The sequence below is a fragment of the Tursiops truncatus genome, chromosome 7 (genome assembly GCF_011762595.2).
Source record: "Tursiops truncatus isolate mTurTru1 chromosome 7, mTurTru1.mat.Y, whole genome shotgun sequence".
Taxonomy (NCBI): Eukaryota; Metazoa; Chordata; class Mammalia; order Artiodactyla; family Delphinidae; genus Tursiops; species Tursiops truncatus.
In genome coordinates, this window is record NC_047040.1 from 54,367,069 (window position 1) to 54,393,128 (window position 26,060).

The 26,060-nt window shown below is 39.5% G+C and overlaps 1 protein-coding gene across 1 annotated transcript in view; it reads left to right on the plus strand.

The window, feature by feature from the left end:
* Nucleotides 1–26,060, plus strand: part of TTN (titin) — a 281,892-nt gene that overhangs the window by 185,628 nt on the left and 70,204 nt on the right. The window contains 50 exon segments of the mRNA XM_033859976.2: nucleotides 39–305; nucleotides 412–678; nucleotides 771–1,049; nucleotides 1,141–1,549; nucleotides 1,654–1,778; nucleotides 1,881–2,147; nucleotides 2,925–3,194; nucleotides 3,289–3,591; nucleotides 3,680–3,982; nucleotides 4,230–4,417; nucleotides 4,508–4,622; nucleotides 4,729–5,013; nucleotides 5,113–5,264; nucleotides 5,960–6,107; nucleotides 6,419–6,596; nucleotides 7,121–7,242; nucleotides 7,336–7,623; nucleotides 7,731–8,027; nucleotides 8,150–8,336; nucleotides 8,808–8,923; nucleotides 9,016–9,315; nucleotides 9,429–9,728; nucleotides 9,822–9,927; nucleotides 10,017–10,213; nucleotides 10,297–10,602; nucleotides 10,701–10,979; nucleotides 11,529–11,828; nucleotides 11,928–12,230; nucleotides 12,344–12,709; nucleotides 13,018–13,320; nucleotides 13,452–13,751; nucleotides 14,590–14,886; nucleotides 14,995–15,279; nucleotides 15,373–15,666; nucleotides 16,989–17,288; nucleotides 17,396–17,704; nucleotides 17,793–17,983; nucleotides 18,380–18,809; nucleotides 20,123–20,431; nucleotides 20,565–20,713; nucleotides 20,800–20,832; nucleotides 20,927–21,056; nucleotides 21,146–21,445; nucleotides 21,539–21,856; nucleotides 22,985–23,281; nucleotides 23,392–23,691; nucleotides 23,777–24,091; nucleotides 24,191–24,339; nucleotides 25,465–25,615; nucleotides 25,705–25,986. Of these exon segments, the coding sequence (XP_033715867.1) occupies nucleotides 39–305; nucleotides 412–678; nucleotides 771–1,049; nucleotides 1,141–1,549; nucleotides 1,654–1,778; nucleotides 1,881–2,147; nucleotides 2,925–3,194; nucleotides 3,289–3,591; nucleotides 3,680–3,982; nucleotides 4,230–4,417; nucleotides 4,508–4,622; nucleotides 4,729–5,013; nucleotides 5,113–5,264; nucleotides 5,960–6,107; nucleotides 6,419–6,596; nucleotides 7,121–7,242; nucleotides 7,336–7,623; nucleotides 7,731–8,027; nucleotides 8,150–8,336; nucleotides 8,808–8,923; nucleotides 9,016–9,315; nucleotides 9,429–9,728; nucleotides 9,822–9,927; nucleotides 10,017–10,213; nucleotides 10,297–10,602; nucleotides 10,701–10,979; nucleotides 11,529–11,828; nucleotides 11,928–12,230; nucleotides 12,344–12,709; nucleotides 13,018–13,320; nucleotides 13,452–13,751; nucleotides 14,590–14,886; nucleotides 14,995–15,279; nucleotides 15,373–15,666; nucleotides 16,989–17,288; nucleotides 17,396–17,704; nucleotides 17,793–17,983; nucleotides 18,380–18,809; nucleotides 20,123–20,431; nucleotides 20,565–20,713; nucleotides 20,800–20,832; nucleotides 20,927–21,056; nucleotides 21,146–21,445; nucleotides 21,539–21,856; nucleotides 22,985–23,281; nucleotides 23,392–23,691; nucleotides 23,777–24,091; nucleotides 24,191–24,339; nucleotides 25,465–25,615; nucleotides 25,705–25,986 (12,465 nt within the window).

Genomic DNA, 26,060 nt, shown 5'->3' on the forward strand with positions numbered 1-26,060 from the left:
TTTAATTCAGTGTTTTTTGTTTTTAATTCTTCTTGCAGAAGAAGAAGCTGTCTTTACAAAAAATCTTACCAACATTGAAGTTAGTGAAACAGACACTGTAAAACTGGTTTGTGAAGTCTCCAAGCCCGGAGCAGAAGTAATTTGGTACAAAGGGGATGAAGAGATCATTGAAACAGGAAGATATGAAACACTTACTGTTGGACGAAAGAGAATCCTGACCATTCAGAATGCTCACCTGGAAGACACTGGCAACTACAACTGCCGACTCCCAAGTTCTCGAACCGATGGCAAAGTCAAAGTTCATGGTATGAAAATTACAGTGAATACTATTGTATTTTAAGAAAATCATACCTGTTGCATGTAAGGTACAAATGCTTAATTTTTCAATATCTTGCAACTTTTTCTTTCCAGAACTTGCTGCTGAATTTATCTCAAAGCCTCAAAACGTTGAAATACTTGAAGGAGAAAAGGCTGAATTTGTCTGCTCTCTATCAAAGGAAAGCTTTGCAGTCCAGTGGAAGAGAGATGATAAGACACTTGAATCTGGAGATAAATATGACATAATTGCTGATGGCAAAAAGAGGATCCTAGTTGTGAAAGATGCCACATTACAAGATATGGGCACTTATGTAGTCATGGCTGGGGCTGCCAGAGCAGCAGCTCACCTGACAGTAATTGGTAAGTTTGTTTGTGCTTCTTGGATTTACTTATATTTGCATCTACCACATTAGTACTTCTTCATACTACAAAATCTTGTTGATTGCTTTCAGAAAAACTCACGATCATAGTTCCTCTGAAGAACACCCGTGTGAAGGAACAACAAGAAGCTGTCTTTAACTGTGAGGTCAATACCGAAGGTGCCAAAGCCAAATGGTTCAGAAATGAAGAAGCCATATTTGATAGTTCAAAATACATTATTCTCCAAAAAGACCTGGTCTACACCCTCAGAATTAGAGGTGCACAATTAGATGATCAAGCCAACTATAATGTGTCTCTGACCAATCACAGAGGTGAAAATGTTAAGAGTGCAGCCAATCTAATTGTAGAAGGTAAGTCACTTATTTGACATTAGAGATTTAAAAAATCAATTTCTATGATGAAAACAATTAAAATCAACACTCTTCTTCTCCTTTCCAACAGAGGAAGACCTTAGGATCACTGAGCCTCTTAAAGATATTGAAACAATGGAGAAGAAATCTGTCACATTCTGGTGCAAGGTGAACCGTCTCAATGTAACACTGAACTGGACCAAAAACGGAGAAGAGGTGGCTTTTGACAACCGTGTTTTATACAGAATTGATAAATATAAGCACTCTCTAATCATTAAAGACTGTGGCTTCCCAGATGAAGGTGAATACATTGTCACTGCTGGACAAGATAAATCTGTTGCTGAACTTCTCATCATAGAAGCCCCTACAGAATTTGTGGAACACTTGGAAGACCAGACAGTCACTGAGTTTGACGATGCTGTCTTCTCCTGCCAGCTCTCCAGAGAGAAAGCAAATGTAAAATGGTACAGAAACGGGAGAGAAATCAAAGAAGGCAAAAAGTACGTGAGAGCTTCTCAGTCTCTATTTCTGTAGCTATATATACAAGTTTGCCAATTTAGTGGTCATTATGCAAGCTAACCAATAATTCAATCTCTTCTTTTAGATACAAATTTGAAAAAGATGGCCGAATACATAGACTCATTATAAAAGACTGCAGGCTGGATGATGAATGTGAATATGCTTGTGGAGTAGAAGACAGGAGGTCTCGAGCTAGACTCTTTGTGGAAGGTACATATTAAGTGAAAGGACGATTTTTAATTCTAGTACCTTTTTAAATGTTGTTAATCCCAATACAAACATGTTTGTATTTATTTCACATTTTCTTTTCAGAAATCCCTGTTGAGATCATCAGGCCTCCCCAAGACATCCTTGAAGCCCCTGGTACTGATGTTGTCTTTTTAGCTGAGCTAAACAAAGACAAGGTGGAAGTCCAGTGGCTAAAAAACAACATGATTATTGTCCAGGGTGATAAACACCAGATGATGAGTGAAGGAAAGATACACAGGCTACAGGTCTGTGACATTAAGCCCCGTGACCAGGGTGAATACAGATTTATTGCCAAAGACAAAGAAGCCAGAGCTAAGCTTGAACTGGCAGGTAAGTCCCTTTCTTTTATTTTCAAACATCCTTACAATACCACAGATACTGGGTAGGTTTCAGATTTCACAGTTAATTAATAAGAAAATGTTTGTGAAAGCTTTTTATTCCGATTAAGCCTTGTCCACACGTTAACTATTCTAATTCCTCTTACCACCAAGTGTCCTGAGTAAGAGGAAATTGATAGCATTGCTCTTTACATGCGATAATCTTGCACAGCTCCTGGCACATGGCAGCTGTTCGTTAACTCCTAGAATTAACCTATTGCCCTGAGAGTCTTCCCAGCAAACCCAGACCTAGAGACAGGCCCATTCTTTTCTACTTTCCAAATCCCTGTGGGGCCTCTTAGGTCTGTTCTCATCCTGACCCAAGCTTCCAAGACATCCTTAGAGGTTGGCACTTTGAAAGAGCCATTAATGTACCTCTTGTGCATAAGAACAAGTTTATCTGGTTTATCTTGAACTAAGTATGAGGTGCCTATTTTATATAAAAAACAAAAAACCAAAAACATGTTCTGTGCACTATATTCAGGCCTCTGTTATTATTGGCAAAGAATGGAGATTTTGTGGTTTCATATCATACTTAGTCCTCTATTCTTCAGAGTCTGATAATTTGCAAAATAAGCCGTGAGAACTCTAAGTCAGCTAGTGTTCTCTCCTGTAGAGTTACTGTGACATGTAACCAGTATTTGCTAACAAATGCATAGTAAAGAAGCTATGGCATAGCTGGACTACAATAAATAACTCAAAAGCATTCACATATTATTTTTCTCACTAGCCGCACCTAAAATCAAGACAGCTGACCAAAACCTGGTGGTTGATGTTGGCCAGCCTCTGACCATGGTGGTGCCCTATGATGCCTACCCCAAGGCAGAAGCTGAGTGGTTTAAAGAAAATGAACCTCTATCTTCAAAAACTGTTGATACTACAGCTGAACAGACTTCTTTCAGAATTTCAGAAGCCAAGAAAGGAGACAAAGGAAGGTATAAAATTGTGCTTCAGAACAAACATGGAAAAGCAGAAGCATTCATCAATTTACAAGTTATAGGTAAGCCCTTGAGTCACTTGGACTTTATTGGCAAAGCACAACTAAAAGCGTGATAACACACTAAAAAAAAAAAAAATGTATATGTGAATTCCAGATGTTCCTGGGCCAGTACGTAACTTAGAAGTGACAGAGACATTTGATGGTGAAGTGAGCCTCGCTTGGGAAGAACCATTAACTGATGGTGGAAGCAAAATCATAGGTTATGTTGTTGAAAGACGTGACATCAAGAGAAAGACCTGGGTTCTGGCCACTGACCGTGCAGATAGTTGTGAGTTTACTGTCACTAGACTACAAAAAGGAGGAGTTGAGTACCTATTCCGTGTGAGCGCAAGAAACAGAGTCGGCACTGGTGAACCAGTAGAAACTGACAGTCCTGTAGAAGCAAGGAGTAAATATGGTAAGAAGTTTTTAAGTAAATTGTAAACTAGCTTATCTTTGCTTTTATCCCTGAGATAACCTAAAGCCCCTGTTTTCTGGATATCCAGATGTTCCAGGCCCTCCTTTGAATGTAACGATCACTGATGTGAACAGATTTGGTGTCTCATTGACATGGGAACCACCAGAGTATGATGGAGGTGCTGAGATCACAAACTACGTCATTGAATTAAGGGACAAGACTTCTATCAGATGGGAAACTGCCATGACAGTAAGAGCTGAAGAACTGTCTGCAACTGTCACTGATGTGGTGGAAGGACAGGAGTACAGTTTCCGGGTTAGGGCCCAAAACCGAATTGGAGTTGGAAAACCAAGTGCAGCCACACCCTTCATCAAAGTTGCTGATCCGATTGGTGAGTCCATCAAAAAAAGGGAAATAAGTAATCCATTTAATCAAGAAATTAAGCTTATCGATTAAAATAAATCAAATTAAACAGAAGTTAATGAAAAGAACATCAGAAAAATTTGAACAAAATTGTAGAAATCCAGACTGGGCCTGCTTGTATCCAGTGAATATGGGGATGATAGAAATGATTACAGCATTATCTTAATAAGCTGTCTGAATTAAATGGTATGCTCCAACTCTTTCTTCCAATCCAGAGAGACCAAGTCCTCCTGTGAACCTAAACTCCTCAGATCAGACTCAGTCATCAGTTCAGCTCACATGGGAACCTCCTCTGAAAGATGGAGGAGGCCCAATATTGGGCTATATAATAGAACGATGTGAAGAAGGAAAAGATAATTGGATTCGTTGCAATAAGAAACTTGTCCCCGAACTGACTTACAAGGTAGGGCATGTGTATCTAAAATAAATAGTCGGTAAATGATCATGGACTTAAACGTATATGTATTTTACAAATATTGATTCATAATTTTAGGTTACTGGATTACAAAAAGGAAATAAATATTTATATCGAGTATCTGCAGAAAATGAAGCTGGTGTTTCAGATCCATCTGAAATTCTTGGTCCTCTAACTGCTGATGATGCATTTGGTAAATGGATATTTTATTTTTAGATTTGGGAATAGCACATAGCTACTTTGGGGTACCAGGGATTTAAATACAGTACTGGAAACTCATTAAGTTTTCTTTTTGGTAGTTGAACCAACAATGGATTTAAGTGCATTTAAAGATGGCCTGGAAGTTATTGTGCCAAATCCTATCAAGATCCTGGTTCCAAGTACAGGCTATCCAAGGCCAACTGCTACCTGGTCTTTTGGAGATAAAGTACTAGAAGCAGGAGACCGTGTGAAAATGAAAACCCTATCTGCCTATGCTGAGCTTATCATTTCTCCAAGTGAACGTCCAGACAAGGGCATTTACATGCTGAAGTTAGAAAATCGTGTGAAAGCAATTTCTGGGGAGATTGATGTCAGTGTAATTGGTAAGGAACGAAACTTTTGTGATCTAAGGTGATTTGACAGTATTAACAAATATTGGTTCAAGCTATTAATGACTTCTGACTGCATTTTTTTTTTTCCAGCTCGCCCAAGTGCACCCAAAGAACTGAAATTCGGTGAGATAACCCAGGACTCAGTACATTTGACTTGGGAACCACCAGATGATGATGGAGGAAGTCCATTAACCGGATATGTTGTTGAAAAGCGAGAAGTCAGCCGGAAAACATGGACTAAAGTGAGTTTTGAGCAGCAACTACAGAAAAGAGAGTGGGGGAAATCCCGAAATGTCGAGATGCCTTGCAAAGTTTTTATGTTTTTACCTTTACCTTGCTGAAAAAGTACCTAAAACTTTTTAAAATGTATTGATGCTAATGCTTCCTGAGGTAGTTCAACCAAGATTTGGTGTAATTGCCTCATTTTGTGAGCCTTACCAGATTTTCAACTAGGTTTATTAAAAAATAAAACAAAACTTACCTACTCAGTTGGTACCTGATAAGTACCCAATATGCCCTTTTAAGCTATAAGCCATTCTAAGGACACTAAGTACTTAACTCCCTGGTGGTCATACTTCTTCTCACGCCACTAAATTACCTTAGTTGGCCTAATCTGCCATTTTCTCTCCTCAGTTTATACCATTACTGTTTTTTACCTTAATTTATCATATTTCTAATAACCAAGCTGGTAGAAAGAATCAACACCTTATTTGCCGACTTTTTAATGTGTACAAACTATGAAGCAGTTCCACCTTACATTAGGCGTCAAATATTATTATGTCTTACTTTGCAATTTTTTCCTTAATATGAAATCAACGTAAGAATAATCCTTAGCATTCAAAACAACTTCCATTTGTAACTCTGCTCGTGGTAAAAATATTTTGACTTAGGCAGAGTTTTTGAAAAACAGTTTATTAACTGTATTGCTTTGTCCCAGGTTATAGACTCTGTGAGCAACCTAGAATTCACAGTTGCTGATCTTGTTCAAGGAAAAGAATATTTATTTAAAGTCTGTGCTCGTAACAAGTGTGGCCCTGGAGAACCCGCATATGTTGATGAACCTGTAAATATGTCAGCTCCTGCAAGTGAGTACATTCTTGATATTTTCTTACGTAGCCTCTTGTTACCTGTTTTTGCTTTTATTTTTATTTATGTATGTATTTATTTATTTGGCCATGCCACACAGCTTGTGGGATCTTAGCTCCCTGACCAGGGATCGAACCCAGGTACCCTGCACTGGAAGCACAGAGTCCTAACCACGGGACCACCAGGGAATTCCCACCTGTTTTTGCTTTTAGACCTGGAGTTGAAGTTATGGGGGAAAGACACAGGTTGGCAGTATGGAGATTTCATAGATGGCCTATCTAAGACTGACTCTCTCTTTAAAATGCTATAGCGGTACCTGACCCACCAGAGAATATTAAGTGGAGAGATCGAACAGCCAAGAGCATCTTCCTAACATGGGATCCACCTAAACATGATGGTGGTTCACGCATCAAAGGATATATAGTTGAAAAATGTCCACGTGGTTCTGATCGATGGGTCGCTTGTGGAGACCCAGTTGCAGAAACAAAGTAAGTTTTTAAATTATTTGGCACAAAAGTAAATATTTACTCTTACTAAAATGGGCTTTCTTTTGGAAAATCTAAATGTTAAGTTTAGAACTTCCTTGGTGTGCCTGATTTTTTTTTTTTTTTTTTTTTTTTTGCGGTACGCGGGCCTCTCACTGTTGTGGCCTCTCCCGTTGCGGAGCACAGGCTCTGGACGCGCAGGCTCAGTGGCCATGGCTCACGGGCCCAGCCGCTACGCGGCATGTGGGATCTTCCCGGACCGGGGCACAAACCCGTGTCCCCTGCATTGGCAGGCGGACTCTCAACCACTGCACCACCAGGGAAGCCCCTGCCTGTCTGATTTTTAAAAGTGCTGCTGAACTTACCCTTTAATCAAGGTTTTCATTAGTTAAAATGTTGAAGCAATCCAGAATTAATTTAAAGGATAGTATTATACCAGGGGTATGAATTTTGGAAATATTATGAATACTACACAATTGAACAGATTAAATGCATTAAGTAAAATATCCTATTTTGTTTTCTGACAGAATGGAAGTAACAGGTCTTGAAGAAGGCCAGTGGTATGCCTATCGCGTGAAGGCCTTGAACAGGCTAGGAGCTAGCAAGCCAAGCAAACCCACAGAAGAAATCCAGGCTGTGGACACACAGGGTACTTACTTTTGGTTTTTGCTTTATCAGTCAGACTTTTGACTTTAATTCTGCCCAAATTTGGTAACATCGTAAATAATCTTTTCCAATTCAGAGGCTCCAGAAATTTTCCTCGACGTGAAGCTCCTTGCGGGTCTCACTGTAAAAGCAGGAACTAAGATTGAACTTCCTGCCACTGTAACTGGCAAACCTGAACCTAAAGTAACCTGGACAAAGGCTGATATGCTTCTGAAGCAGGACAAAAGAATCACCATTGAAAACGTTCCTAAAAAATCCACAGTGACGATCGTGGATAGTAAGAGAAGTGACAGTGGCACATACATTATCGAGGCCATGAACGTCTGTGGTCGGGCCACCGCTGTGGTAGAAGTGAACGTCTTAGGTAAGGGAGGCTCTCGTTTTAAAAACGGGCAAACTCGTTCCAGCTACTTTTGAAAATAAAACATATTAAACAAATGCTTTTCTCTGAGTGTGTACTGTCATCCACAGATAAACCTGGACCCCCAGCTGCTTTAGACATCATGGAAGTGACCAACGAGTCATGTCTTCTCACATGGAACCCACCACGCGATGATGGCGGATCTAAAATCACAAACTATGTCGTGGAGAGAAGAGCGACCGACAGTGATATGTGGCACAAGCTCTCGTCAACTGTCAAGGATACAAAGTTCAAGGCAACCAAATTAACACCCAATAAAGAATACATCTTCAGAGTTGCTGCAGAAAACATGTACGGTGTCGGTGAGCCAGTTCAGGCCACTCCAATAACAGCCAAATATCAGTTTGGTAAGTTTCTCATTAATCAGGTGGCTAAAAAAAAAAAAAAAAAAGATACTTGTGTGAAAGTTGGATTTAGGTGTCATATTTATATACAGGACATATAACACGTATGATTATCCTGTCTATAGATCCACCTGGACCTCCAACTCGCCTAGAACCTTCTGATATCACTAAGGATGCAGTGACCCTCACATGGTGTGAGCCAGATGATGACGGTGGCAGCCCCATCACGGGTTACTGGGTTGAAAGATTAGATCCTGATACTGATAAATGGGTTAGATGCAATAAGATGCCAATAAAGGATACAACATACAGGTACGCCCAAGCTCTCCATTAAGATGTCAAAAAAGCAGTGTATATAAATTTTCATTCTTTAGCATTCCTTTTGATTATACCTGATTATATATTACTATAAAATTTTAAATTATTTTTACTTATCTTTTCTATTACCACATAATTTCAAAAATGATATAAATTCCATTGAAGGGCACATTTCTTAATTTCTTACCATAAAATATAAACTGTCTGGAAGTTCCAAAGTGTTTGGTCCTCTAGTATATTATGGTAATGATTATTATTATAGATATTATAATTAGATTGGTACATGTGACCAAATCTAAAGTGTGTGACAGTTAAAAGGCAATTTTTAATTTATATTGAAATATTTCAGTTAAATATCCAAACCAGTTTTTCACAATTTAAATAAATTAGCTGCTTCTATGTGAAATAAACAGAGGTTTCTCCTTCTTATCGTGGTATTCAACTCACACTTTGTTCCTAATTCAGAGTGAAAGGTCTTACCAATAAGAAAAAATACAGATTCCGTGTGTTGGCTGAAAATCTTGCTGGACCTGGAAAAGCAAGCAGATCAACTGAGCCAATCTTAATAAAGGATCCCATAGGTATTATTCATATATTTTCTGTGATTATTTTGAAGCTTATATTAATTCCTTTTGGCAAACCTCAATAATGGTTTCATTTCATTGGCTTGCAGATCCTCCATGGCCCCCTGGAAAACCAACCGTGAAAGATGTAGGCAAAACATCATTAATGCTGAATTGGACAAAGCCAGAACACGATGGAGGGGCAAAGATCGATTCTTACGTCATTGAAATGCTAAAGACTGGAACAGAGGACTGGGTCCGAGTGGCCGAAGGGGTTCCCACCACCGAGCATTTGTTCCCAGGGCTCATGGAAGGGCAAGAATACTCATTCCGAGTTAGAGCTGTGAACAAGGCGGGCGAAAGTGAACCCAGCGAACCCAGTGACTCTGTGCTTTGCCGGGAGAAACTTTGTAAGTCACTCTTAATTATTTCATCCCTGCTATCTAATCTCTTAGTGACTACTAGAAAATTTAGTGAAGACTGAATATTGGACAATAAGAAATTGAATTTTTTTTTCCTTCAGATCCCCCATCACCACCTCGCTGGCTTGAAGTTATCAACATTACAAAAAATACAGCAGACCTAAAGTGGACAGTTCCTGAGAAAGATGGAGGGTCGCCCATCACCAACTACATTGTGGAAAAGAGAGATGTGAGGCGGAAAGGCTGGCAAACAGTGGACACAACTGTCAAGGACACCAAGTGCACAGTGACCCCACTGACCGAGGGTTCTTTATACGTGTTCCGAGTTGCTGCAGAAAATGCCATAGGACAGAGTGACTATTGTGAAGTCGAGGACTCTGTCCTGGCCAAAGACACCTTTAGTATGCTCTCTAACTTCATCTTTGTGACACCATTTGTAGTGGATTGTCACTTTTCTCCCTGGTTTTTCTAACCACTGAATATTTTGCTTTCAGCCACCCCTGGACCACCCTACGCTCTGACAGTGGTTGATGTGACGAAAGGACATGTTGACCTGAAGTGGGAACCACCTAAAAATGATGGTGGAAGACCAATACAGAGGTAGAATTTTAATTAACCCATAAAGAAAAATTTACATTCACCTGAAAATTCTTTATTCATGCTCACGAAGTGCTTTGTTATTTCAACAGATATGTCATTGAGAAGAAAGAAAAGTTAGGTACCCGTTGGGTGAAAGCTGCAAAGACCTCAGGACCTGACTGTAACTTTAAAGTAACTGATGTCATTGAAGGAACAGAGGTCCAGTTTCAGGTTCGGGCAGAGAATGAAGCTGGAGTTGGACACCCAAGCGAACCTACAGAAATCCTGAAAATTGAAGATCCAACAAGTAAGTAGTGTTGATTATACGAAGGATATTGTCTAGAGCTTGATGATGAGACTGTGGATGTGAATGTTTCACTCTCTTTTCAGGTCCTCCTTCACCTCCCCTTGATCTGCATGTGACTGATGCTGGGAGAAAGCATATTGCCATTGCTTGGAAGCCTCCAGAGAAAAATGGTGGAAGTCCTATTATAGGATACCATGTTGAAATGTGTCCAGTAGGCACTGAGAAATGGATGCGAGTTAATTCTCGCCCAATAAAAGACTTGAAATTCAAGGTTGAAGAAGGTGTCGTGCCCGACAAGGAGTATGTTCTGAGAGTGAGAGCCGTCAATGCTGTTGGTGTCAGTGAGCCATCTGAAATCTCCGAAAACGTGGTTGCCAAAGACCCAGACTGTAAGAACAGTTTCTTTTTATAATTAATAAAGTAGGCTTTACTCATGCACTGCATTTTGACACACCCTTTTTTTCCCCTTTTGGATTATCTCTTACAGGCAAGCCAACAATTGATCTGGAGACTCATGACATTGTCGTCATTGAAGGTGAAAAATTAAGCATTCCTGTTCCCTTCAGAGCTGTCCCAGTTCCAACCGTTAGCTGGCATAAAGATGGCAAAGAAGTTAAAGCAAGTGACAGATTAACAATGAAGAAGGATCACATCTCTGCACACCTTGAAGTTCCCAAGAGTGTCCATGCAGATGCTGGAGTTTACACCATTACCCTGGAGAATAAGCTCGGCTCAGCAACTGCCTCAATCAATGTCAAAGTCATAGGTAATCATTCTTTTGATGAAACACCGGACATTCCTCACCTGTTGGGAAAATTGGTTAACTCTGCAATGTTAGTATAAGTGGCTTCATGAGCTGGCCATTTGTAAATTAAGTGTCCTTTCAGATTATTTCTTCCCATATGAGAAGCAAAGCAATTCTGAAGAGATGAAATTGCTATTTAAACTCTGATTACACTAATTTACTTCTGTTGTAATTATTTGCATGTGAAGTACTAATTTAAATAAAAGATATGGCACACCCAAAGAATGTTTAAATAACCAATATTCATTTATTAATTGTATTTGCATGTTTTCATAGTGTTCTCAACCAGGAGTGGTAACATTTTCTGCCCCCTTCCCCCCCACACATGGATGGTGTTTTGAAATTTGGGGGGCCATTTTTGCTTGGAACAAAGACTAAGGGGGAAGTTACTGACATTTAGTAATTGGGAGCCAAGGATGCAAAATGGCCTGCAATGTCCTACTCAGAGTGTGCTCTTAATATGCTGACTTTTCAGGTTACAATAATAATTGTCAATTTGATTTCTAATAGGACTACCTGGACCATGCAAAGATCTTAAAGCAAGTGATGTGACCAAGAGTTCTTGTAAATTAACCTGGGAACCTCCAGAATATGATGGTGGAAGCCCAATTCTTCATTACGTCCTAGAACGCAGAGAAGCTGGGAGGAGGACGTATATACCAGTCATGTCTGGTGAGAACAAACTGTCTTGGACTGTCAAAGATCTCATACCAAATGGTGAATACTTCTTCCGTGTTAAAGCTGTCAACAAGATTGGTGGAGGCGAATATATTGAACTGAAAAATCCAGTCATTGCTCAAGATCCGAAGCGTAAGTTTGAGCATGAATGTAATAGAGCTAAGAGTTAATATGCATTTTTTTTAAGAAGATGGGTTTCCCTACATTAACAGGTTTTTTCTTGTTCTTCAGAGCCCCCTGATCCACCTGTAGACGTTGAGGTACATAATCCTACTGCTGAGGCAATGACTATTACATGGAAGCCACCTTTGTATGATGGAGGGAGCAAGATAATGGGTTACATCATAGAGAAGATTGCTAAGGGTGAAGAGAGATGGAAGAGATGCAACGAACACCTGGTACCAGTCCTGACCTATACAGCAAAAGGCCTTGAAGAGGGAAAGGAATACCAATTCCGTGTGCGAGCAGAAAATGCTGCTGGTATTGGCGAACCTTCTCGGGCCACTCCTCCAACCAAAGCAGTAGATCCTATTGGTAAGCTGTGTTTAATGGGTTTGCCATTTTCCCATCGTAAAAGAAATGAGAATAAGGTTTTGTCAGATATTTTAATCAGAATTGAAAACAATTACTGTTTTTAATCATTGCAGATGCCCCGAAAGTCATTATGAGAACAAGCCTAGAAGTGAGACGAGGTGACGAAATAGCACTCGATGCAATTATTTCTGGGTCACCTTACCCAACTATTACGTGGCTAAAGGATGAAAATGTTATCACACCAGAGGAAATTAGGAAGCGGGTAGCACCCTTGGTTAGAAGGAAGAAGGGTGAAGAAGTTCAAGAAGAAGAACCATTTGTCCTGCCTCTGACACAGCGTTTGAGTATTGACAGTAGTAAAAAAGGAGAATCTCAGCTACGTGTCCGAGATTCTCTCCGACCTGATCATGGCCTGTTTATGATCAAAGCTGAAAATGACCATGGTATTGCAAAAGCTCCTTGTACCGTCAGTGTGCTAGGTAAGTAGGTAAAACTACACTTTCCAATGGAAGAAAGTTAATAGAAGAGTTTTGCGGGCAGTTAATAGAAGTGGGAAATAGCTTCAGCAAGGTATCCTCGGTCCCAATTTTTTCTCCTGGCTATGTAAAAGAAATCAACTGACCTTGTTATTCATTAGCTAATGTGATACAAAGATAGACAGATGTAGAAAAAACAGAGGTTTATGTCACAGAAGCACCCTGTGTTTAGAAGCTTAGAAGCACACTAAACATTTACATTTTCCAGTGCGACACAAAATTTTAACCACTTCTGTCTTTCAAAATATCAGATATACCAGGACCACCAATCAACTTTGTATTTGAAGATATCAGAAAGACCTCAGTCATCTGTAAATGGGAACCACCCCTTGATGATGGTGGCAGTGAAATTTTAAACTACACTTTGGAAAAGAAAGACAAGGCAAAACCTGACTCAGAATGGATTGTCATCACTTCAACACTTAGACATTGCAAATATTCAGTGACAAAGCTGATTGAAGGAAAAGAGTACCTCTTCCGTGTCAGAGCTGAAAATAGGTTTGGGCCTGGACCACCATGTGTCTCAAAGCCACTTACAGCTAAAGATCCATTTGGTAAGGATCTTTAGCATTTAAACTTTGCCTTTTTATCATATGTTGGTATATACATTATCACAGCTTGTAAACTTGAATTTTCATGTCATGCTAGGGAATTAATTCAAATATGCCTTTTTAATTTTAATCAGAACCACCTGATGCACCCGATAAGCCCATTGTGGAAGATGTCACCAGTAACAGTATGCTAGTGAAATGGAATGAACCAAAAGATAATGGAAGCCCCATCTTGGGTTACTGGCTTGAAAAACGTGAGGTGAATAGCACACACTGGTCTCGTGTCAACCGAAACCTTCTGAATTCTTTGAAGACCAATGTAGAAGGCCTATTAGAGGGACTCACCTATGTCTTCAGAGTATGTGCCGAAAACGCAGCTGGACCTGGAAAGTTCAGTCCCCCCTCAGATCCCAAAACAGCACGTGATCCAATCTGTAAGTAATTCCTTAAGAAGAAAGTGGGGTATAGCATGGTCACTATAATTAACTACTGTTTTATATTCTTGAAAGTTGTTGAGAGTGTAGATCTTAAGTGTTATCAAAAAGTGGTAATTATGTGAGGCAGTGGTGGTGTTAACTAACATTATTGTGGCAATCATTTTGCAATATATACATGTATCAAATCATCACATTGTACACCTTAAACTTACATGCGTTATATGTCAATAATATCTCAGTCAAGCTGGAAAAAAAATCAAACTAAATACTAGCAATGACTATAGACAAATGTTGAGGTTGCAATGTAAAATTTTAAACATCTGTATTTATAACTTAAGAGCTTCACAAAGCAATTACCCATATTACATGCAACACACTGTGGGAAAAAAAAGTGGGGTCACATAAGCTACTGCACATTTTAAAACCATCAGTGAGTTGTTTTTTTAAAATACATTTATTTATTTATTTATTTATTGGCTGCATTGGGTCTTCGGTGCTGAGTGCAGGCTTTCTCTAGTTGCGGCGAGCGGGGGCTACTCTGTTGCGGTGAGTGGGCTTCTCATTGCAGTGGCTCCTCTTGTTGTGGAGCACAGGCTCTAGGCACACGGGCTTCAGCAGTTATGGCACGTGGGCTCAGTAGTTGTGGCTCGTGGGCTCTAGAGTGCAGGTTCAGTAGTTGTGGCACACAGGCTTAGTTGCTCTGTGGCATGTGGGATCCTCCCAGACCAGGGCTCGAACCCGTGTTCCCTGCATTGGCAGGCAGATTCTTAACCACTGTGCCGCCAGGGAAGTACCCATCAGTGAGTTTTGATTTCTGTGTCTGCATTCATTCTAGCTCCACCTGGGCCACCTGTCCCAAGAGTCAATGACACAAGCTCCACGACTATTGAACTAGCATGGGAACCCCCAGCTTTCAATGGTGGTGGGGAAATTGTTGGCTACTTTGTTGATAAGCAGCTGGTTGGCACAAATGAATGGTCCCGCTGCACAGAGAAGATGATCAAGGCCCGTGAGTACACTGTCAAAGAAATCCGAGAGGGTGCCGATTACAAACTTCGAGTGAGCGCTGTCAACGCTGCAGGTGAAGGACCGCCTGGAGAAACAGAACCCGTTACTGTGGCTGAACCACAAGGTACTTAAAAGTTACATAAATAAGATGATGGATATTTTCCCAGTATGAGGAGATTTTTTGTTTTTTCCATCTTTCTTGGGCTAATGTATGACTGTTCTCTTTCAACAGAGCCTCCAAATGTGGAACTAGATGTTTCTGTCAGGGCTGGGATACAGATCGTGGCTGGGAAGACTCTCAGAATTCCAGCTGTGGTAACTGGTCGTCCAGTGCCAACAAAAGTGTGGACCATAGAAGAAGGAGAGCTGGATAAAGACCGTGTTGAAATAGAGAACGTTGGAACCAAATCTGAACTAATTATCAAGAATGCATTAAGAAAAGATCATGGCAGATATGTGATTACAGCTACCAACAGCTGTGGTTCTAAATTTGCAGCAGCCCGGGTAGAAGTTTTTGGTAAGGAATATTACATGGATTTCCACAGGATTTTTCCTAAGAAGTGATACTATCTTATTGCATTGATTTTTTTGTTGCCGTTTTATTTTTCAGATGTCCCTGGTCCAGTTCTTGATTTGAAACCCGTTGTAACAAACAGAAAAATGTGTCTGCTTAACTGGTCTGATCCAGCAGATGATGGAGGAAGTGATATCACGGGCTTTATTATTGAAAGAAAGGACGCTAAGATGCATACTTGGAGACAACCAATAGAGACTGAGAGGTCTAAATGTGACATCACAGGTCTCCTTGAGGGACAAGAATATATGTACCGTGTGATTGCCAAGAACAAGTTTGGCTGTGGCCCTCCTGTTGAAATAGGACCAATTCTTGCAGTTGATCCACTAGGTAAAAAAGAAGGTTTTCACTGTGTATATAAAGTAAATACTGATTGCTTCTAGTTATGTCACTTATGTATAGAGCTTTATGGCTTCAAACTCCCAACAGTCTCCTCAAGATCTATAGCTGGAATAATGAGAAAGTAATGAGAAAGGTAAACTAAATAACTACCAGCAACTTTATACCATGTTTACAATAATTTCAATGTAATTTTTGCACAAAACTGGGCATGGTTTTGTGTGCTGAAAAACCTGAATCACTGGAGCTTAGCATAACCTAAAAATAGTTTAGAAATATTACATCTTAGTAAGAAAATACACTGGAGTAATTAATTTAATAGTCCAGTAGTCAAAGAGAGTTCACTGTTTTTGAAAGATTACAGGACAGAAAACTGCCTTAGCGTAAATGCTTTAGTCTTTCTTTAGCCCCTCAAGTGGTCCCCAGACTGGAAGGATGAGGGGGCACCAAAACCAGAAAGAGCCACCAAAGAATGGAAACCCAAAGGAGATCTCCTCGACCTGTATAAACAAATAGGAAGCCCTAATATTACACACACTTGATAATGCATGCTGACATCCCATCCTAGAAAGCCAAGTCTTTGAGGATGCCCCGTTCCCCAAGAGACAGAGGAGTTATTCCTCCGCCGCCACCACCACCCAAAAACAGGAACAAAATTACCTCCTCACTGTAACAGCTCATCTCAAAATGTCTACTACAGCTCAGGTTGTGCCAGAAACAACAGAACAGAGTTGGACTTCTACCACTAAGCTCTGCTTCTGGTTGCGATAACAGTCAAGAGTGGATTGGGTCTAGTTTCACCATGCAAAGCTTATTCTTTCTATCTTGTCCTTCAGGACACAAAACTACAGCAGCATTACATAAATTCTCTTTCCACCCCCTGTTAAACCCACACTTGAGGCAACATGGTCCAAAGTGTGTTCAGTAGACATATCCATTTTCTGTTAATAAGAAAGGAACACTTGCTCTCAGCTGGTCACTCAAAGCAAAACTTCACAGACAGCCCTCCTAGGTCATTAAAATTAGAAGCTTTCCCACTGACAGAGGTAAAATATCTAAAATGCTAAATATAAAAAAGCATACATGCACCTCAATTCTTAATCAATAATCTTGACTATAGAGTTTACTAAGAGAAATTCTGACTATGAACGCCTATAATTCTGTTGACTGAGATATTCTGAGGATTTTAAAGACAGATGCAACAATATGCCAAACAGAAACCTATTTTTCACATAATTAATCCGAATTGAAATGTGATTTCTTACATGAATACTTATTTCATTCTTGTCATTTCAACCTGCCTCTGGTTAAAGGTCCTCCAACGTCTCCTGAGAGGCTTACATATACGGAAAGGACCAAGTCCACTATCAACCTTGACTGGAAAGAGCCCCGCAGTAATGGTGGCTGCCCCATCCAAGGCTATATCATTGAAAAACGGCGTCATGACAAACCTGACTTTGAAAGAGTTAACAAGCGACTCTGCCCAACCACATCTCTTCTGGTTGAAGATCTTGATGAACACCAAATGTATGAGTTCCGTGTCAAGGCCGTCAACGAAATTGGTGAAAGCGAACCATCCCTGCCTCTTAATGTGGTCATACAAGATGATGAAGGTGTTGAATCTGAACATAATAATCATTTTAATGCACTTTATCTCATAGGTTGAGCAAACATCCTTATGACTTTGCTATTTTTTTTCCCCTTTCCCTTCTCTTTGCAGTGCCTCCAACTATTAAGTTGCGCCTGTCTGTTCGAGGAGACACCATCAAAGTTAAGGCGGGAGAGCCTGTTAACATCCCTGCAGATGTGACAGGCCTTCCAATGCCTAAAATTGAGTGGTCCAAGAATGAAACTGTGATTGAAAAACCCACCGATGCACTTAAGATAACCAAGGAAGAAGTATCCCGAAGTGAGGCAAAGACTGAGCTTAGCATTCCCAAAGCAACCCGGGAGGACAAAGGCACTTACACGGTGACTGCTTCTAATCGCCTTGGCTCAGTGTTCCGAAATGTCCATGTTGAAGTATACGGTAAGCGACACGCTTTCTTATAAAAAAAAGAAATCCAGTGTCTGTTTAAGAATTTGCTTCTCAATCTCCTCCTTTGGTTCCTTTTCAGATCGTCCGTCCCCACCAAGAAATCTTGCTGTTGTTGACATTAAAGCTGAATCTTGCCACTTAACGTGGGATGCCCCTCTAGACAATGGTGGGGGTGAAATCACCCATTATGTCATTGACAAACGCGATGCAAGCAGGAAGAAAGCTGAATGGGAAGAAGTCACCAACACTGCTGTAGAGAGGAGATATGGGGTAAACTCTTCTAAGTATTTTCTTATGCACACTTAAAGGACATAACTCTGAACTAACATCATTCTAGCATGACCTTGGAATTTAATGATTAAACTCAAAACCACACACAAAAAGCTTAAGTATAGTTTTTAGCATCTTGAACATAAAGCCACTTAGTAAATACTTTGATATACAGATCCTCTTTGACTTGAGAGAGCCACTATTAGGTGCAATAAATTTATACATTCTCATCTTAAAAGACTTTCTCCACGTTTGAGTGGAGAAACTCAGATAACTGAGTTTATAGAAGTATTTCTTTTTACAGTCTTCCCTACCAAAATAACTGGAATTTTAAAACAAGTGAAAATCAATGTAAGTATATTGTTTTTAAGAAATTATTGTTCATCTGATTTCTAGATCTGGAAACTTATCCCCAATGGTCAGTATGAGTTCCGAGTTAGGGCAGTGAATAAATATGGAACCAGCGATGAATGCAAATCAGATAAAGTGGTCATTCAAGATCCTTATCGCACTCCTGGACCTCCGGGAAAGCCAGTAGTTTTGGAGCGCACCAAAGGGTCGATGCTAGTGAGCTGGACTCCTCCTCTGGACAACGGTGGCTCTCCAATTACTGGCTACTGGCTGGAGAAGAGAGAAGAGGGAGGTGCCTACTGGTCACGTGTTAGCCGAGCACCGATAACCAAAGTGGGATTGAAAGGCGTGGAATTTAATGTTCCCCGTTTGATTGAAGGTGTTAAATACCAGTTCAGAGCGATGGCAATAAATGCTGCAGGAGTTGGCTCTCCCAGTGAACCATCAGACCTAGCTGTTGCAGGAGATCCCATATGTAAGTATACTTCCATTTCTGGAATTTATCAAGGGCAAAGCCACTAAATGGATAGCTCTGCTCTTAAAGTTCTTGTATATTTCTATGCCAAATTATTTCACTTATTAAAATAAAAAGTTTCATACTTATAGACTATCAGAAGTATATATGTATGTGTGTAGACATATATACACACACTATGCACACATATCTAATATGTACATATACATGTATATGCATACACATACATACAAAAACTCATACAGTGTTTAAACACTTAGATTAAATCTAGTATTGTATGAGGAATCACAATAACAAAGACCCTGGACTATAAGCTCCTCTCTGCTCCCATACCTTAAATAAACCTCTCTCTCATTAATTAGCTACTGTGGAAATTATCTCCCTCACTAAACAGTCAGACCCTCCAGTAGGAGTTCAACAAAAGCAAAAGGTTGTTAAATTTTCAATAGTATATATTGAATAAAGATATAAGATCTTCAAGCACAGTCTGTGAGGTCAAATAAAAGAAAAAAACAATTCTGAAAGATCTATGAGCAGATCGGTTCAAAAATTAAAATACCATGACCTTAATGATTAATTTCATTTGCTATATAAATGGATTTTCTGTGGGAAAAAAATTCAGCTGTTTGTTCAAAAGACTTAAAATAATCTAAGTTCTATACAGAGCATATATAAAAAATGAATTAGTCATTCATCCTGCAAGCTGGTAGTAAACATATGCTATGTGCAAAGAGCTGTCCTAGGCACTGGAGAGGAAAGAGCTATGGTTAAAAAGATGAATGGAGTAAAAGAATTTCCGTAATCGTAAAGCACTGTCAGAAATGTGATGGGTTGTCACCCGATTAGGGACAGGGTCAACGGCTACAGTAAAGGGCTTAAGATTAGTTTGTGTTCAAAGGTTTACCAGCTAATGATGAAATCATTTTTTAATCTTAATTTTATGGTAGGTTAAATTAAAATAAGCTTTTAGTAGAGAATATTGCAGAATCTCTTCAAAGGGACCTCAAAAGTAAAATAGCTTTTCACCAATTGTGTGTAAATAGAATATTTCTCTATCTAGAGCTAGTCAGTAATCTTTCTACTCCCAGTTAGTTGTTTGCTTTCTTTGTTTTAGCATTAATGCTAAATGAAGATAGATTTTCTTATATTTCTCTTCTCTAGAAGGTAATTTATTCCTTTGGCATTCCTATTTTAATATTTTAATAGATTAAAAATAAGATATGGTCAGGTATAGTAAAACATTCTTATAGTATATAAATCTATCATCCCACCAGCTTCAAAATCTGACTTTTTTTAATTTATTTTTTTATTAGATCCACCTGGGCCACCTTCTCGCCCAGAGGTCAAAGATAAAACAAAGTCAAGCATCTCACTAGCGTGGAAACCTCCAGCCAAAGATGGTGGCAGTCCGATCAAAGGATACATTGTAGAAATGCAAGAAGAAGGTACTACTGACTGGAAAAGCGTAAACGAACCAGACAAACTTCTAACTACCTGTGAATGTGTGGTGCCGAATTTGAAAGAGCTCAGGAAGTACAGATTCCGAGTGAAAGCTGTCAATGAAGCTGGTGAATCTGAACCAAGTGATACAACTGGAGAGATCCCTGCCACTGATATTCAAGGTACTAGTCCTTAATCCATTTATGTATTCATCTTTTGATCTTATTATGAAACTGATTCATTTGTTGAAGACATCTCAATTACGTTTTTGAAAAAGGTGAGCTAAATCCTGTTATATTATCCATGGTATTACAGAGGTACCAGAAATTTTCATTGACATTGGAGCACAAGACTGTCTGATTTGTCAAGCTGGCACACAGATTAGGATTCCTGCTGTCATCAAGGGACGCCCAACACCAAAATCATCTTGGGAATTTGATGGAAAGGCAAAGAAGGCAATGAAGGTAAGAAAATTATAATTCTCTGCATCTCCCATTGACTCACTCTAAGGAATATTTACACTATAACTGACTATCTTCTTTTCTAATAGGATGGGGTTCATGACATACCTGAAGATGCACAGGTAAAAAACAAAAAACTGAAATGATTCAGAATCGGACTGACTTCAATACTACTATGATTTCATTCAGTGTATGACTGCTATTTTCTTTGTACAGCTGGAGACTGCTGAAAACTCATCCGTAATTATTATTCCGGAATGTAAACGATCTCATTCAGGCAAATACAGCATCACAGCCAAGAACAAAGCAGGACAAAAGACTGCAAATTGCAGAGTTAAAGTCATGGGTAAGAAAGACTTTAAAAGTTATTATGGAATAAGAACAAATTATTTTAAACAGGGCACCACTGTTTATATTGGGATTTGCATCCAACAGATGTACCAGGGCCACCCAAGGATCTGAAAGTCAGTGACATCACAAGGGGTAGTTGCAGGCTTACATGGAAGATGCCAGATGATGATGGAGGAGACAGGATCAAAGGCTATGTTATCGAGAAGAGGACTATTGATGGAAAAGCTTGGACTAAAGTCAATCCAAACTGTGGAAGCACTTCATTTGTAGTTCCTGACCTCATCTCTGAACAGCAATACTTCTTCCGCGTGCGGGCACAAAACCGTTTTGGTATTGGTGCTCCCGTGGAAACCATTCAGAGGACCACTGCCAGAGATCCAATATGTAAGTTTTTAAGTCTAAGATTAAAGTAGCTTCCTAAACTTGAAATGTGTTGTTATAAATAATGATTAATACTTTCTTTAACTATTTTTAAAGATCCTCCTGATCCCCCTATTAAACTCAAGATTGGCCTCATAACAAAGAACACAGTACATCTGTCATGGAAACCCCCAAAGAATGATGGGGGCTCCCCGGTCACCCACTATATTGTTGAGTGCCTTGCGTGGGATCCTACTGGGACAAAGAAAGAAGCATGGAAACAGTGCAATAAGCGCGATGTGGAAGAACTGGAGTTTACGGTGGAAGACCTGGTAGAGGGTGGGGAATATGAATTCAGAGTCAAAGCTGTCAATGCCGCAGGAGTCAGCAAACCTTCAGCCACTGTTGGCCCCGTGACTGTCAAAGACCAGACATGTAAGTACCAATGGGTTATCTATCAGAGAATGTCCTCTTCGTGAATGCCTTCCTAGATACTCAAGAACAGTCCAAAATAAAGAGATGTCTCTGTACGTCAGAAGCTACCACGGGTTCAGTCTGGACGTGGGCCCATTACCCAATCACTCATGCCCTCAACTTGCACAGAATTATCATATTTCCATATATATTACCTTTCCCTTACTGAAAGGAGATACTGTTTGGAATTTCCTTACTCGAATTTTTCTCCATGGCAGGCTGTTTTACTTACCAGAAATTAAAACAGTTCCTCTGCATGCTCCTCAAAAAGGGCAGAAAGTAACCAATTATTTGCTTAGCAACTGCTGAGACCCATTTATCTTCACAATCGAGTTTCTTTTTCTTAAGTAGAAACTTATATACCATCACAGCCATGAATAATCTGGGAACAGCATCAAAGGAAATGAGACTGAATGTCCTTGGCAAAGGTTACGTGGTTTTATTAAAACTACATGATTTTCTCTATTTGAGAAAAAGACATATCTACTTTAAGAGATAAAATATCCACACAAATATGGTAATAATTCTTCCTCTCGTTATTGTTACCATCATTACTGCTGTGTATTTGTTAGTTCTCTCTTCTAAATATAGGAAAGCTGTAGTCACTACTCCCTGTGCATATTCTTACACTAAATTCATGAAAAATGGAAAATTGCTTTGCCTCTATTAGCAGTTAGTTATATTTCTTAAAAGGGGAATTCATCTCAGAACGAACAAAGTAGGTCCCCTCATTAACTCTGCATAAATATTAGGGAATATCATGAAAGAACTCCCAAGTCTAAGATACTATAGTTTCACTTCTCTCTGCCCTTTTTCAATATCTACAATCATAATGATGCCAGGTAAGAGAGAGACAGTAGGTGATACATAGCCACATGTAGATCAATAAAGGATGAGGACCACATATGCCTGTTCCCTAAACTGGTGTAAATTAGCTGAAGACAGATCTGTTCTTTATGTCAGGTAGGGCTATAAAGCCTGCTTATAGTAGATCAAATAACTTTATCATCACTGTGAATTCTACTTTCGATGCTTTAGTGTTTTTTTTATGTTCCTAATGACAACGTTTTTTTTTTTTAAATAATCTAGGCCCACCTTCAATTGAGCTAAAAGAATTCATGGAGGTTGAAGAAGGAACTGATGTTAGCATCGTGGCCAAAATTAAAGGTGTGCCATTCCCGACACTAACCTGGTTTAAAGCTCCTCCAAGGAAGCCTGATAACAAAGAACCTGTTGTCTACGACACCCATGTCAACAAACTGGTGGTGGATGATACCTGCACTCTAGTGATTCCACAGTCTCGCAGGAGTGACACTGGCTTATATACCATCACAGCTGCGAATAATCTGGGAACAGCATCAAAGGAAATGAGGCTGAATGTCCTTGGTAAAGATTACATTGTTTTATTAAAACTACATAGTTTTCTGTCCATAAATGTAATATCTGTCTTTAAGATCATTGTCCTAATAAAGTTTTCTTTTTTTAAACCATTTTAGGTCGCCCTGGCCCTCCAGTGGGACCAATAAAGTTCGAATCTATTTCAGCAGATCAAATGACACTATCTTGGCTTCCACCTAAAGATGATGGTGGGTCTAAGATTACAAACTACGTAATTGAGAAAAGAGAAGCTAACAGGAAGACATGGGTGCATGTCTCCAGCGAACCTAAAGAGTGCACATACACAATTCCAAAATTGCTGGAAGACCATGAATATGTATTCCGAATCATGGCCCAGAATAAATATGGCATTGGGGAACCTCTTGACAGTGAACCAGAAACAGCAAGAAACCTCTTCTGTAAGTAGGACATGTTTCACATTCAAAGTCATTCTTATTTGTGTTTTTCAAAATTTCTTATAAATCACTGTGATTTTTGTCACAGCTGTCCCTGGAGCACCAGACAAACCAACAGTTAGCAGTGTGACTCGAAACTACATGACTGTCAACTGGGAAGAGCCAGAATACGATGGAGGCTCTCCTGTTACAGGATACTGGCTAGAAATGAAAGACACCACTTCAAAGAGATGGAAGAGAGTTAACCGAGATCCTATCAAAGTCATGACTTTGGGTGTTTCTTATAAAGTGACTGGTCTTATTGAAGGTTCTGATTATCAATTCCGGGTATACGCAATCAATGCTGCTGGTGTGGGTCCAGCAAGTCTGCCATCAGACCCAGTGACTGCTAGAGATCCCACTGGTAAGCCTTAAAACCATTCTTTCTCCCCCCCCGCCCCCCCCCCCGCCAAAGAGTGCCATGGAAAAGTCAAGAATACTAACGCATACTGGTTCTTTCCAGCCCCTCCTGGACCTCCATTTCCCAAAGTCACAGACTGGACTAAATCATCTGCGGATTTGGAGTGGTCTCCCCCACTAAAAGATGGTGGATCCAAAATAACGGGATACATCGTTGAATATAAAGAAGAAGGAAAAGAAGAATGGGAAAAGGTAGCTAACACTTGGCATTATGGAAATGTACTATGAATAAACTGAACACTTAGTAGTTATTCTCAATCCCATTAACTCCTATCTGTATTTTTTTATTAAGAAATCAGAAAAATAACATATAATTTAACTGATAATCCAAACATCTCTTAGGTCAAAAAACCTAATCAAAAGTTAAGTCATGTTATTGTTAACTTATCTTTTGGCTATAAAGCCTGAAAAGATGGAATAAGTGATGCATATATGTGGAATCTACAAAAATGGTACAGATGAACCAGTTTGCAAGGTAGAAATAGAGACACAGATGTAGAAAACAAACGAATGGACACCAAGGGAGGAAAGCAAGTGGCCGGGGGTGGGGTGGGGGTGGTGGGATGAACTGGGAGATTGGGATTGACATGTATACACTAACATGTATGGGAGATTGGGATTGACATGTATACACTAACATGTATAAAATAGATAACTAATGAGAACCTGCTGTATAATAAAATAAAATTCAAAAACAGAACCTATTTTATCAAATTATATAATAAAATATACATAGATATATATATAAAAAAGGATGGAACAAGTAAACAGTACGGTTTTTTTTCAATCACTTGACAATATTTTAAAACATAATTCCTTCCATTCAGTATTTACCTGTAATATCTGATCCCTAGAACCTAAATTGGCAACAATTTTCTCAAAGAGAGTAAATAAGCTGTTGCTATGCTTTTGGAAAGCTATTAAAACAAAAAACTACAGTAGTCCCCCCCCCCGCGATTCCCAAGGGATATATTCCAAGACCCCAGTGGATGCCTGAAACCACGGATAGTACCGAGCTCTCTCTATATATACTATGTTTTTTCTTTACTAATGGGCAGGTAGCATATACAGCGTGAATATGATGGAAGGGATAGTTCACTTCCCGGGCAGGGATGGAGCAGGATGGTCCAAGATTTCATTACGTTACTCAGAATGGAACGCGATTTAAAACTGATGAATTGTTTATTTGTGGAATTGTTTTCCATTTAATACTTTTAGGTTTCCATTGACTTCAAGTAAATGAACACAGAAAACAAAACCACGGATAAGAAAGGACTCCTGTATTCTAATTATAAAATGCTTGTGATTTTTCCCTAGGCTAAAGAAAAAGAAGTGAGAGGAACAAAACTTGTTGTAACAGGATTAAAAGAAGGAGCATTCTACAAATTTAGAGTTAGAGCAGTCAACATTGCCGGCATCGGAGAACCTGGAGAAGTCACAGATGCCATTGAAATGAAGGACAGGATTGGTACTTACTAATATTTCTATTATTTTATCAATATTTGCATTTTGGATTGGAAATGAAAAGCACATTTGTTATTTTCAATTGTTTTCCAGTATTACCTGACCTTCAGTTAGATGCTAGCGTCAGAGACAGAATTGTGGTCCATGCTGGAGGGGTGATTCGGATCATCGCCTATGTATCTGGCAAGCCTCCTCCAACCGTTACCTGGAGTATGAATGAAAAAGCTTTACCCCAAGAGGCCACCATTGAGACCACAGCCATTAGCTCATCCATGGTCATCAAGAATTGCCAGAGGAGCCACCAAGGCGTCTACGCTCTTCTTGCCAAAAATGCAGGGGGGGAAAGAAAGAAGACAATTATCGTTGATGTATTAGGTAACAACTTTCAATTCGTCCATGCGTCTTTAAAAAATAACACTTTATTTCATCTACAATAAAGCTATATTAGT